Genomic DNA, 14296 nt, shown 5'->3' with positions numbered 1-14296 from the left:
CATGAGGGGGGAGGTCCTAAGCCTCACCTCTGCTGCTCCCCATTTTCTCACCAGATGGCCCCCTGCGACTGTGCCTGTCTTAGGTTGTTCCTCCCTTGAGGAATCTTACCCGTCTCTGGCTAACCAGTCATCTTCCGGGGCCATACAGGGAAATGTTAAGTTGGTAAGTGAGAGAGAAGCCTTATTGTTTGAAAAGGTTAGCTTTTTACTTCTTTGCATATTTATGCCCTGTGGCTTCTATGCCCAGCATTTGTCTTGAGGTGTCTTTACCACTTGGAAGAATTATGATACTCGGTAAATTCGACATGTGGCACAAGTTCTATTTAAAGGTTGTGATTAGGTAGGAAGAAGAAAAGCTATAGAAGTAGCAGGCAGAAGAAAACTTGGGAAGATTGATTATTTCTTTGACATACCTTCTTGTAGAGTAACTTCAGCATGGATAGGTTTTAAACTACTAATTAAATTGTGCACACACATTAACATAATAGGAATATAGTTACCTAACCAAAGCATACCTGTAATTACCAGCCATCTCCAGTGAAACCAAGAAAACCAGTTAGGCACCTTAGGCATTTGTGAAAACTTATCTATGATATGGTGGATATTGTCCAACTGAACTTAAACAGTCTGAGAGAATTCAGATAAACTAGAACACCCCATTCCTGGGGACTGTTCATATCCCATATGTTCTTTTAACAATAAATAGTCTGTGGTTGTAAGATTTTGGAGTGCTACAATTTGCACTTCTCCTAATTCTTAGTTTAGTTCCAACAGTATAGATCCAGTCCAATTTTTTGTTTTACTGTATGCACAGGCCAGCTTAGATATCTCCTTCATCATTCCCATGGCATGACTTTGATAATTTTGAAGAACACAGGAAAGTTATTTTGTAAAATTCGCCTCAGTTTGGATTTATGCTTCCTCAAGGTTAGATTCAAGTTATGTAAATTTGGTGGGAATATGACACAAGTGATGGTGCTCATATCCTGTCAGGGGGTGCATGGTTTTGATTTGTCATGTACTTCTGTCATTTGATTAAATGGTATTTGGCAGCAGTAAAAATACTGTTTAATTTTTCCTCTTTGTAATTAATATTTTATGATCAGATACTTTGGAGCAGTGTAAGTATCATATTCTTTTTTTAGTCTATTCATTTATTGGTGTTAGTATGGTTTCATATTTTATTGAGTAGGTTAAAACTCCTTGTAGTCATTACTAATTTTGATAATCTCCTGTTTGCCATTGGCACTCCTTTGAAGCTGGCTGCTTTGTTCTTTTGACATGTCCTCATTTTTCTCTGAGTACTTCCTTTCTTGTACCAAAGATTGTTCCAGATTCATATTGTACTTTCCCTGGGTTAGCCCTGCAATCACGTATTTCTTTAAGAAGCCCAGTTTTCCTTTAAGAAGAGAATGGTATTTAGAGACCAACTTCTCGACTGTCTTTGTGGTCATTGCTGTTGGATGTTGCTATTCCTACACCTTCTCAGTGGATAGAAATCAGTTTACCACTACTGGGTTCATTCTAGTTGTCTCCTTTTCCTCTTGTAACTGCCTTTTCTGATTGTGGGAAAGCTAGCTTCTGTTTTTTTCCAATTGTGGGAAACCTAGCTTCTGTTTACTTAACTATATTTACTTGATCAGTTCCTCTGCCTGTAGTCAGTCTCCTTTTGGTGCTGCCCCTCTCCCATGAAGGCATCTTCTCACCCCATTTGAATTCCAGCTCTTGGGGACAGTCTGCCTCTACTTTTGCATGGATAGTTCTGGCCACTCCAGTTCTCCCACCCACTTCAGTGCTGATGTTTACCTAGTTCAGCCCCACTCAAAGACTTAGATCAGAAAGGGACAGGGAAGCAGAGGGAAGGGTTTAAGTGGGTATTTATTATTGAATGGGTATTTTTAAATGTGATTTATTTCTTATTAATAAAAATAAGGACTGTGCTTGTTTTGAGGTAAAAAGATAGCATTAGAAATACAGTTGACCCTTGAACAACACTGGTTTAAATGGCATGGGCATACTTCTATGTGGATTTTTTACAGTAAATATATTAAACTTTTCGGAGATTTACAACAATATGAAAAAACCTTTTCTTTAGCTTACTTAATTGTAAGAACATGGTATATAATACATATAGCATAAAATATGTGTAAATTGACTCTGAGTGAGTACAGCTTTTGTTAAACAGTAGGCTGTTAGTCGTTTAGTTTTGCAGGAGCCAAAGTTACATGCAGATTTTTTACTGCATGGGCGTCAGCACCCTTCACTTCTGCTTTGTTAAGGGTCATATTGTTACTATAAGTATAAAAACTAAGAAAAAATTGCCATGTGAAAATGGTGGTATCAATGTACAAGAGGTTTTATAGAGAAATAATACATTGAGCTGTTGGTTTTTGAGGGTTGACTGACAGTTCTCTTATTTAGCTTGATATTGTCCTCTTCCTAGAGTGATACTCTTCTTTCCATCAGTCCTTGTCTCTCCGTGTGATTTTTCTGTGTATTTCATTTTTGGCACTATACTTCATCAGTTTCTGCAGTTGTGTTACAATGTCTCTGAAGGACTAGATACTGTCCTCTCATTTTCTTGATAGCTTAGAAAATTTAAAGTACCAGGGACTTGACTCCCACCTCCCTCTTACTTTGCTGCTTTTCCTGTAGACTGTTCTTTTCCTTTTACCGTTGGGGAGTAGGAGGCAGTGTTACAATTTATTTGAATAAGATAGTACTATTTTCTGGATCATTAAGTATTTTCCTGCATGTTTTCCACCAAATGGAGAAAAGGCTTTAGTCAGCTTTTTTTTCACATCACTCAGATCTTTCAGTTGTAATGCTTACATAGTGTCTCTACCTCAGCAGATTGTAAGCTACTTTGAGGGCTGAGAGAGAGGAGTTTCTTGTTCTGTCCTTCCTGTGCATGGCACTTAATAGGATGAGCTCAGTGCTCATTAATGTCTAATAAATGAATTATGTGGAAAATCAGCCCATATGTGAGGTTTGTTTGACCTTTGACACTCAAAGTCATTTTTTGTTTTCTATTACTGTGTAGAGCAAGTAGGTTAAAAAAAAAACAAACAAAATTTCATTGAACTCGTTTCTGACCTAAAATGTCCTGATTTGGTTATTGGTTTTCTCCTTTGCTGACAGACAGTTTGTCACAATTTATTGGTCATCCCTGCCCGAAACCAGAGCTTTGATATCCTACAAAGTGCCATCAGTAAGCATTTGGTGAGTATACTTAAATTTTTTTCTGTTACACAAAAAAGCATAGAAATTCAATGTTTAAGATTGGGTGTGCCATAGTCAAGGAGAGAGGAAGTATCCAGAATTCTAAGCTTAATAATTCCCTGGCCTCTCACAGCATGATGCTGTGGTGAAACCTGAGAAATCTTGGTGTTTTTCCTGGCTGTTAGTAATTACTTCTGTGACCTTGGGAAAATCCCCTTTTCTCAGGACTTTCTACATCTGTGAAACGAAGGGCCTTAAAATTGTACCTCAGGTCCTTCTGACTTGTAATGCTTTAATTAACGTGCTTGGTGTCAGTGTATTGGAAATTCAGTATCAAACTAGGGTCTAATTTCCATCTAGAAGATTTGGGATCTAAAGTAGGGATGTCACCTGACAGGCTCAAGTCCTGGTTACTGGAAGCAGTGAGATCAGCCATGAGACTGACTTGTCTTCTGGCCAGTGGGTGTCCTTTGTTCCCATTAGTATTAAATTCACATTTAGTATGCCTTGGTTTTTGCTATTAAATTCCTCCAAATTTTACACTTTGACTTTTGGCTTTTTATTACAATAGTGAATTATAGTGCAAGGGAGGGCTCCCCAAATTTGATCTTCCCTGGGGCTCTCACTTGTTTGGATTTGATAGGCACATCTACACCCTTTTTTTTCTTTTAAAATGTTATTTCCCTTGAGTTGGAAAAGTACTGCTTTGAATTCACAGTCCTCTTTCTTCCTGCTATCAAACTTCTGATCCTTTTCCCTTCTGTCTCCAAAGTTCTCCACCTTTTTCTCCACTCCAGAGATAAATGCTTTCCTTTGACTACATTCTTTACTCTAGTAAAAGAGCAACATGCTAGTCAGTCTTGACCACTGTTTTCACACAGCCTGATGGAAAGGTTAAGACCTCAGAGCCTGCAGACTTTTTTTATGGCAACAGTAGTTTCTAGGAGATTTAAACCATGCATACATACAGTTACAAGTTAGAGTCCACCTTAATGATAGTTTATACAGTAGAGTCCAGATGAGTTAGCATACTGTGATGTCCCTTATCTAGGTGTTGGGGCAGTAAAGCAGTTCAGCGTTCAGTATAGTAATATCTTACCACCTTCAGTACAGGTATTTTCTATTGTCATGTCTGAATGACCAGCTTAATCAAAGGGCAGGGGAAAGCTGATGGTAAAATGAACTCTGTTTTGTACATTTAATTACCTGGGATAGGGGTGTTGCTACATACTGGAGTTTTCCAGTCTGAAAAATCTGAAGATCATTTCAGTGTGATTGTTAGTATCAAGATTTTCTTTGGATGCATGAAATAATCCTTTTAAATAGTAGTATTTTTGACCATTAGGAGAATTTTAGTAGAATTGTAATGTCTAGAACATTTCAGAAGACTTGATCATGATGGGAGGCAGTAGATTTTGTGTTAAAAGTATTTCTTGAGTTTGTATGTTTTCAAAGTCATTTAATGTAGGGATTAAATTCTGAAAGGAAAAGAGGATCTTAAGGTGTGGTAGGTTGGCATGCATGTATTAGGCAAATACTAGTTTTCAGTAGAAGTGGTATATGGTTAACTTTACAGTTAATGTGGTTGGTTGTATCCTTGGGGAAAGGGACTGTTGTGAAGGGGTCATTAATCTCATTTTTCTCTGCCTAGGTTGGGTTGACTATAATTCCTGACAGCACAGCTGGCTGTGTTTTGGGTGTTATCTGTAAGCTCCTGGATCATACGTGTGTTTTTAGTGAGACTCTACTGCCATTTCTGGCTTCTTGTTGCTACAGTCTTCTTTATTTTCTGCTCACATTAGAGAAAGGAGAAGCAGAACATCTAAGAAAGAGGTAATAGTTTTTGTGTTCTTCAACTTTAATTTTTTCCTATCTCTTCTTCAACTTAAATTTTTTCCTACCTCTTCCATCCCTACCCCAAACAAGCCAGCATACAAATATGTATGTATGTATAAAAATATATACAAATAAATATTTTTAGAAAGATTGAAAGAAAATTAGATTTTAGAAAGATTGTAAATTCTCTTTCAGAGTTTGTAAACCTGGCTAACCTTTTCCTTGTTCTTTCATGAATCCCCTTTGTGTTGTGATAAGAATTCTTAGTTTTTATTTTTTCATTGAAGCTACAACTTTGAAGTTAGATGGCATGATTTCTTGAGAACTTTCCTTACTAATAATTGCTATAGGTTTAGCAAGAAAAAAGTTATACCTTCAGAATACAAGTCTTATTGATACAAGTCTTTGTATTTTGTTTTGGTTTTCATTAGAACTAGCCAGAGTAGAATTTTAAATTCTTGGATATAGGGAAATTGTTCTGAGATGCCAGCGTTTTTAATTAGTACTTTTGCTCCTATGTTAATACTTGGGTTAAAGCTTCTAGAATTGTTTGGAGTGTTTCACTTTACTTGGGAAAAAAAAAGTATTCTTATGTTTATATTCTTATTGGTATGCCTGCTAAAATTCATTACAGAAGGTTCTTAAAAAACTAACAGATGAGCATCAAGAAAATAAAAATCCTATCACCTGTTATTAACATTTTGATGTTTGTCTTTCTAATCTCTCCTTTTAAATGTCAAAAATATTCATGTGACTGTATAATTCGATATAAAGAGTAGGTATAAACTGAACATCCATTTAAGCAACATCCAGGTTCAGAAATAGAATATTGTCCGCACATATACTTCCCGTGTTACACTTCTCTTCTGCATCCCCCAGAATTCACATTTATGTTAATCACGTTTGTGTTTCTCTGTTACCAGGGGTCAACAAACTTTTTGATGCAGAGAGTCAGATAGGAAATATTCCATGTTTTTGGGGGGTCATAGTCTATTGTCAGAAAATTTAACATTGTCCTGGTAGTATGAAAGCAGCAGTAGATAATATGTAAATGAGTGGATGTGGCTGTATTTGAATAAAACTTTATTTACAAATACAGGCTGTGAGCTAGATTGGCCGTCAGTACTACTGCTTTAAAGTATTCTGTTAAAAGAATGTACCATAACTTACCCATTTTACTGTCAACAGACATTTGGATTTTTCTCCATTTGTGTGTGTGTGTGTATTTATAACTTTAGAGATTTCACTGTAAATGCACTGAAGTTTACACATAAACAGATTTGATGGTATTTTTCTTACACATAAGCATTAGGTCTAATAGGTCAAGAAAAGGCTTTACAAATAACAAGGAGCTTCTCAAGGTTCTAAAAACTTTGTAATAAGCATCCCCCTTCGTGAAAGAGTAATATTGCTATTTGTTATTACTTGTCGCTTGAAATATAGCCCCTTTATTAAATACTTTGATGATTCGTTTCAAAGAACTTCTGTAGTTTCTTACAGAGGAGTATCTTGCTTGATGTTATATGGCTGGACCGAACAAAACTCAGTGTAATACTTTTTGCCTGTTTAAAATACCTCAAGTATTTTATACTGGGTATTGGAAAGGTTGATATTACCAGGACCCTGTGTATCTCTCAGGCTGACATTAGTCACAAGGAAATGTTGGCAGCCAATCTTAGGTACTTAGATTTCTCTTTTGGGCTACTCCTATTGCCCACCCTGCTCTGGCCCCAGAAGGTGTTTGTGAGATTAAGTGTAATGAGAGTGACAGTCAAATTACTGGGAGCCTTTGATATGTTAAGTGCTGATCAAAAAATCAGGCCTGGCCAGTTTGTTCAAGACTGTGGCCACTGTACTTGGAAGAAACTATTGTTGTCTTCTGGACTCATTAGTAATTGAAAAATCTGTTAGACTGAGCCTTCTTGGTTTGTAGGTAGTAATCTATTAATAATAGAATAGTAATCTATTCTGTGGTTTTATTGTTTTCTCATCTTTGTTATGTTGTAAATCAGGATGTGAACTAGTGTAGCTTGTTGTTATTTATCCTGCTTTAGACTTAGTGTACTACTATTTAATCTGACAATGGTGTTTTATTGTCAGATCTGGGAAGTACTATTATTTCTGTTATCTCCCCCATTATTTCTGTTCTCTCTAAATATCTGTCCCCTTATAAACATATGGAACTTCTCATTCTGTCCTCTCATAACATCTTTCGCTTTGCCAACCCTCTTATTGAGTTTTTCTTTTCTTGACCTATTTGGGGTTTTTACTTGGCTGTTTGTCATTTTTGCCTTTTCTTAAGTTATTGGTGTTATTTTAAAGTTCGTGTCAGTTTGTTTTGTTCTGTATTTTTTTCTCTAGCATGGGAATTCTCGCTTTTCTGGGGAGTCAGGTGGGCTCTGGAGATTCTTTCACGGGGTGGCACAAACTCGTGTTTTGATTTGTATACCTTTTTTCTGAGTGCATTTTGCTTGAGAGTTCTGTGGAGGTTGTGGAGACCTCCTTACGGGTGAGTTTCACATTTGTGTTTTCCTGGCTCCCAGCTATTTGCAAGGAGCCCAGGTTTAGGTCTCTGCCTCCTAAATCTGAGAACTGAAGCCTCAGCTTCCAACACTTAGCTGTTGAAAACCCAGCCCTAAAATCCCACAGCCATTTCTAACCCCTGTTGGGTAACTTTATATGAATTCTGTCATAGTTTCTGGCACCTAGAAATTTCACCCATACTGGATTTTGAGCTTGGCTGTATGATTTTTAAAAAATGAATTTTATCTGTAGTTCTCTGTGTTTGGAGTCAAAGAGGAGGTTGGCATTATCTGACCAGAATATATCGTAAGTGTGTGGAGTTAGCTAAACTCCTGAAAATTGTATGCAAAATACTGAACTTTCATGTTTCTTAAGAGTGGTTTAGAACCATTATTTTATGCTGAGCAGAAACTTCATTAGTCCTGGTTCTGTCTTTTTGAACACTTTATAGGATATGTAAAATTATTCTTATACAAGACATCTCTTAGAAAACCCTAAGAATGACTGTTAATATGGTATTTCTTCCATTGCTTGGTACCCAGGTCTCTTCTGTTTGTCCTTGGCTTGGCAGTTTTCTTTGATTGTAGTGTGTGAAGGTAGAATTCTAAACTTTACTCATCTAGTCACTATACTTAGGATACAGATCCCATAGGCCCTTTTAGCACAGTTTTGATTAGCAATTATTTGAAATCCCTCAAATTCAAGTAGTGGACCATTACAGGAGTGACTTATAAAATCAAAAGGCTCATACTTTATGGAAGTAGGAATTTAAAGCTCAGTGGGGACCAAAGTAGTTTTTTCTGTTGTCTTCTAGATTGTGTTTCTTTACTGCTGTGTTTTTCCCTCATTAGTAGCTCTGTCTACAGTCTTTCTTTTCTCCTTGTACATGGCTATGCTGACCTACCTGTGCATGAATCAACAGGCAGATTAAAGTCTCTTCAAATAAGAGGAGATGGTTGGATTAGAATGGATTTAGTATCCATATATGTGAAGTTGGGAAGTTAGTCAAATAGTGAAAGGGCTGTCCTTCTTCACTTAAGGTAGTCAGATTCTCTTAGAAAGATTTTGGGACTGGGAAGATTATGCATTGCTGGTACAGTAACTGTAACAGACTAAGGTCAGAGCCTTTAGCAGCTGTGAACTTTTCCTCCAAAAGGATATTACTCCATTTAATCGGCACTCTTCTAGAATGTGGTTAGGCTAGCTACATTTACTTCTATCATAAAACTTATTTTTGCTCTATAAAGATACCAAGAGAATGATGCTTATTGAAAGTGGGATTTACCATTTCTGGCCTTCTGTGACCTAGAAGTGCAGTAATAGTCCCTTTACTGGCTACTTTCTGAAATCTGTTTTAGTTCCTTGTGAGCTTACCTTTCTCTGCAAATCCTCCCTGTTCTAAAACATTGAAGAGGCTCAGAATGCAAGTATTAGGCTTAGAGTTTGAGGAAGTTCCGTTCTTCCCTTCTTACCAGTGGGATATTCTTCCTCTTTCGATTTTTGTGTTGTGTAACAGACAGTTGAATGATGTCCAGTGGTGGAGAACAATATGCATGTGTAGATCATTCTGTTCTCTAAGTCTTTTATGTAATCACTAGGGCTTCAAGAATTATCTTGTTAAAAGTCTGTGAAAATGTTGGAGCTAGTCTTGGAACCTATGAAATAGGGGAGAGCAGCTTATTCTTCATTGGATTTGCTTATTTAGTTCTGATGAAACCTATTCTTACTAATTTTATCAGAAAGTACATTTCTTAAAAGGACATTTTCTGTTTTGGGAAATATGGAAAGGGCACTTTTCCTGTATATGTTGGCTCCCTGATTCATTTCTCTCTGTTGTTGTAGAGACAAGCTGTGGGGAGTCTGTGTATCCATCCTGGCTCTCCTGCCTCGAGTCCTTAGGTTGATGCTGCAGAGCCTGCGAGTAAACAAAGCTGGGCCTGAGGAGCTGCCTGTTGTGGGCCAGATGCTTCGCCTGCTGCTTCAGCATGCACCCCTCAGGACTCATATGTTGACCAATGCCATCTTGGTGCAGCAAATCATCAAGAATATCACGGTAAGAAGCATGCAATGAGGACGTGTACAATTCATGGACAAGGCCTGGGAGGTGCTCTTGGGAGGCCAGGTTCTTGTGCATTGGCTGATTCTCAGAATTAATAATGGTTAGAAAAGTTGTAGGCATCAGTCATTACTACCTGAATTCTGATGCAGACTCTATTGATGAACCGTGATAATTTGGCAAGTTTTTTTCTAAATCTATCCAAGATTATTTTGCCTACCTGTAGAAATGGAAATAGCAGTAACTTCATTTGGTTTGGATGACCATTAAATGAGATCATCCACGTAAAGTTTTTAGTGTAGCTGATTTATTAGGTTCTTAATAAATGTTAGCTGTCATTAAGGAATTTACTTGGCAGGAATAAACTTTAGGTTAATTTCTAGTTACTTAATTCACTGGAGAATAAGGAGAAGTTGAAAGAAGGAATTTGTAGGCTCCTGCTTTGTCTAGTAGTTGGTTCTCTGTGTTGTGCTGTGTCTGTTTCGTGGGAATCCTTTGGTGTTTTTGGTTTGGGAGAGTTGAAGAGAGGCTTTTTTGTATAGATGTTGTGGGGGTTTATTAATTGGTATAAGTAGTAGTACTTGATATTAATAGTGTGTACATACATATAACATAGGTGCTCAAGATTTTCTTAGTAGCCTTGGAGAAGTAATAGAAGAAGCAGAATAATTCAGTAATAGAAGAGAAGAAAAGTCAATTTGGATTATTTTGAAGTTGGAGAATCAGCCTACCTTCATAAGGAAGAGAATGACAAATTGTCAGTTGGCACGGTAAAATTACTCTGTTAATGTCGGTGCAAAGATTGTGAGACTCTAAAATACCAAGGGGAGGTAGTCAAAGGTATAGGAAGGGTTGATGGTGAAATTTCATTAGTCCCTAGCATATATGGGAGTGAAACAGACCAAACAAGAAATAGTAGCACTTGAACTTGAGGCTGTAACTTGGAATTTTCATGGCCTGTGGTAATGCCCAGATGATAGGCTCCCCTTCCCAATAACATTTCCTGTGGTGGTTTATAGATGAGGATGCTCTTACAATGGCTCTGAAATCTCCTGTGAAAAATGTTGTCAGATGGTTTAGCAATTTTGATAGAATTCTCAAGTTACTCTTGTTTTTCCCTACAGACTCTGAAGAGTGGAGGTATTCAGGAGCAGTGGCTCACAGACTTACATTATTGCTTCAATGTGTATATTATGGGGCATCCCCAGGGGCCCAGTGCATTGAGTACAGTATATTGAAGAGACATCATGACACCTCCTGTTTTAAATTGTTTATTCACAGCTATCTAATTTTGAAGAGAGACTGATGTAATAAATGTTTGTCATTAAAGGTGAACTTTTAAAGAAGTTGTTCATGAACCTTCATTGCACTAAGGTAGGAAAATAATGCATGCTGGTTTCCTGGACTAGCACATGATATTTGGTTAGAGGTGTTGGTTTATTTTGCATTTCAGAGGAACTAAATATTTACAAAGTAGAGCGATGATATGATACTTTCTATTATTTACCAAGACATTAGTGGCATCTTTGTGTTCTCAACTCCAGTTCATTCAGATGGCAACAGACACCAGTTTTTTATTTGGGAATGGTTATCCTTATCCATCATAACATTCACCTTCTCACTATGGAGGTCTGTCACAGAGGTGTTGCTAGCCCATGCAGGGGCAGATTTCAAAATGGTGCTATATAGTTCTTTTGGGTTTTCCCATACATAAATGGTGCTTGACTGATATAGATAACTTTACTTTCAAAATGATTGTCTACTAAAGATCCATTAGATCCATTAGAGTTCTTTAAAAGTTACCAGCTATGTATAGTGACATATATGACATATTCATTATGTTCATAATTATAAAGTAACAGTAAGCTAAAAAGAATTAATACTTTATTGTATAATTAATACTTTATTGTTTACCTCTTGGCAGGACAGTGGTAACCATAATCTTAAGAAAATGGAAGCAATCCTAGAAGTATTTGTGAGCCTAACATGTTACTGTTTGTGCTTCCTGTCTATATTCCTGTATTAGCCTTGCCCTTAAAAATGTGAAAAAGCCCGCAATCACTGGATTTTATTTAAACCAGGTGTTAAAGGGCTGGAATGTAAACAGCACAGTTTTCCCTGCCAGTAGGAATGGCATTTTGACAAGATTGCTCACCTCTGCAGGTCAGGCAGAAAATACAAGTGGAATGTTAAAGCCAGAATTGGTACCTTGTGCACAAATGGTCTGGTTTGTAAACCTGCCTAGCCTACATTCAGAGGCTAACATGGAAGCTGTTACAGACCTATTACAATCTTAAGACAGTTTCTAAAAGCAAATGCTGAGTCATGATTCTCGTCTAAAATTTAAAACTGATAATGTTGGAATAACAGCAGTGTAGTCACTGTAGTCAAGTCTGTTGCATTAGATTTCATAAAATAGTGAAAGGAAGAAGGTGGCTACTGTAACCCAGTCCCCTCCTATCTTACTTAGGTTCTTCACTGAAGCAAAAAAACCAGGCCTGCACCAGCTGGCTGGCAGAGATCCCAAACTAGCAGCCCTTTTGGCGCTCATATTCTTACATTCACTTAGACTGTACTGTTAATTATAAATTCTTTCTAGCCATACTGACTGAAGTGGAGGCAAACTGCAGTTCTGCACAGGCACAGTCTACCCCAGTCCTTTCAGCACAGACTAACATAATTTACAAAACAGTGCTGTGTAAGATCAGACAGAACACATTCTGACATTTTCTTTCAGTTGTTACATTTTCATTCTAATAGGGCTTAAGGCATGAATATTAACATTTTCCCAAAGTCTAAAAGATAATCAGCAGAGAATTAGAACTCTGTACTATCTATTACAGCTTCCCCAGACACAGCTTTCCTCCATAGGCACTCGAAGCTTTGTTTTGTTTTTTTGGTTGAGTGGATGACTGCAGGTTATAAGAAAAATTCTTTGATCTTCCATTGTTCTCAAGGAGGTGCATACACTGCAAATTGCTCACTGTTAAAAGCAAATATGAGAGAGATATTCAGGTTATTAATTTTATTGCTGTAGAGTTCATTGGGAAAAAATGGGTTTATAGTTGGACTATCCATGGGGGCTAAATAAGGTGATGGCTAGTTTATTATGGAGACAGGATGGCTTATCAGCCTTCCCTTTTCCATCATCTCAAGATATGAGACACCTGTTCAAGGGAGAACCTTGATTGGGAGTGGGCGGGCAGCCACTTGAGCTGGGATGGTAACCTAGGTCATCAGTCTGCTTGGAATAACTGGTATGTTATCTTTCTTTCTATGTATCTAACAACACAACTTACATATATACATACATACTTTTATACTCCACTCCAGAAAATAGATTCATTTGAAACAATTCAGATTTTCAAGGGTGACTGATTGATAGGCATATCCAACTTCAAATGAATTTTTTAGACTTTTATGACTTTGAAATTATAAGATACCACAATTGGAAAACCATGATATCCTCATTTGACAAAGGAGGATACTGAGGCCCTAGATGTTTAAGAAACTTTGCTACGGCCATAATGCTTTTTGTTTATTCTAACATTGTGTGAAGCGAAGAAGCAAACATGAATGGTGAGTAGTTTTAGGAAGTTATAAACATGTCCTGGTTTTATTACTGTTTAAACTTAAAAGTTATTTCAAAGTGAATTACTGTTTTAGAACTCTGGTGTACTTTTGGCTGCCTTTACTCTGTCAAGTCTTAAGTTGTTATCTGTATCCCCCTCTGTAGGTGGGTAGAATATTTTGCATTCATACAAGGGGCTGCCATTACTAAATGGATTCATACTAAATTGCATTCATACTAAAGGGCTGCCTCCTATTCATTGGAATGGATTTTTTTTTTTTATGGGAACTCTTATTTTTAAGGAGATGGGCCCCAGATTTAGATTTTATATATATGTGTGCGCAGGTACGGATGTATATATATATATACACCCAGACTGTGATCATTAGAATGCTGTTACTCTTTGTGGGTAGTTTGCACAGGTCACCATAGAAGAGGGGAGAGAGCAGGGATTATTTAGGTAAACAGTCCAAGGATGCTGTTACTTTGCTATGTCCAACTCTCTGCTTCCTCTTTAAGAGGTAAAAGCACTACTAAAGCCTCTCCCCAAGTTGGAGGTTGGGAGCAACAGTCTTCACTCAAAAGGAGTGCCAATGATGAGTCAAACTGTTTACCTAAAACCGAATAGAACAGTGAGTAAAATATGATCCTTAACTCCATGGAATTTTCAGAGCCAAAAATGAATTTTATTCAAGGTAGAGACCAAAATCAATGTTCTCTTATTATTGTTTCAGTTTGGCATGTGTGAATCTATATTGTAGAAATACTATGTGTTCAAGTCATGCCCATTGCTATGGAAATTATTATATAGACATGTTTTCTATATATATATATGTATATGTATGTATGTATAAAGTACATACAGGCTAGTAGCTCTGACTGACCATCAGCCTTACTCACAAGTTAATGCTTAGTGTATGGGTAGGTGGTTCTAACAAAACCTTGTATTCCTCCAAGTTTAGAGTTAGGAAAAGATTCTCTTCAGTCCTTGTCTGTTTTTAAGCCAGTGAGAATTATATGTGCAGAACAAACAAGCTATCTGTTCATATGAAGTCCTAACAACTTAAAGGACAGAATAAACAAATTCA

General features: G+C 37.1%; 2 protein-coding genes across 9 annotated transcripts in view; one reads left to right on the top strand and one right to left on the bottom strand.

Annotated features, from left to right (window-relative positions):
• The window catches only part of TEX10 (testis expressed 10), a 44858-nt gene extending 33875 nt beyond the window's left edge, over positions 1-10983 (top strand). The window contains exons 12-15 of one of the 2 annotated variants that reach the window (XM_036888382.2): positions 3142-3222; positions 4874-5055; positions 9424-9634; positions 10762-10983. In XM_036888382.2, coding sequence (XP_036744277.1) covers positions 3142-3222; positions 4874-5055; positions 9424-9634; positions 10762-10875 — 588 coding nt within the window. In that variant the 3' untranslated portion in view covers positions 10876-10983. Of the gene's footprint in view, positions 1-3141; positions 3223-4873; positions 5056-9423; positions 9635-10761 lie in introns of those variants that run through there. The other variant, XM_036888384.2, reaches the window with a different exon arrangement.
• Positions 10893-14296, bottom strand: part of INVS (inversin) — a 134937-nt gene continuing 131533 nt past the window's right edge. For 6 of the 7 annotated variants that reach the window (XM_036888378.2, XM_036888381.2, XM_057498886.1 and 3 more), the window contains one exon: positions 10893-12620. In XM_036888378.2, coding sequence (XP_036744273.2) covers positions 12475-12620 — 146 coding nt within the window. In that variant the 3' untranslated portion in view covers positions 10893-12474. The remainder of the gene's footprint in view (positions 12621-14296) is intronic. The other variant, XM_057498887.1, reaches the window with a different exon arrangement.

This window comes from Manis pentadactyla, chromosome 3 (assembly GCF_030020395.1).
Source record: "Manis pentadactyla isolate mManPen7 chromosome 3, mManPen7.hap1, whole genome shotgun sequence".
In the NCBI taxonomy this organism is placed as follows: Eukaryota; Metazoa; Chordata; class Mammalia; order Pholidota; family Manidae; genus Manis; species Manis pentadactyla.
This window is presented reverse-complemented; position numbering and strand designations above follow the sequence as displayed.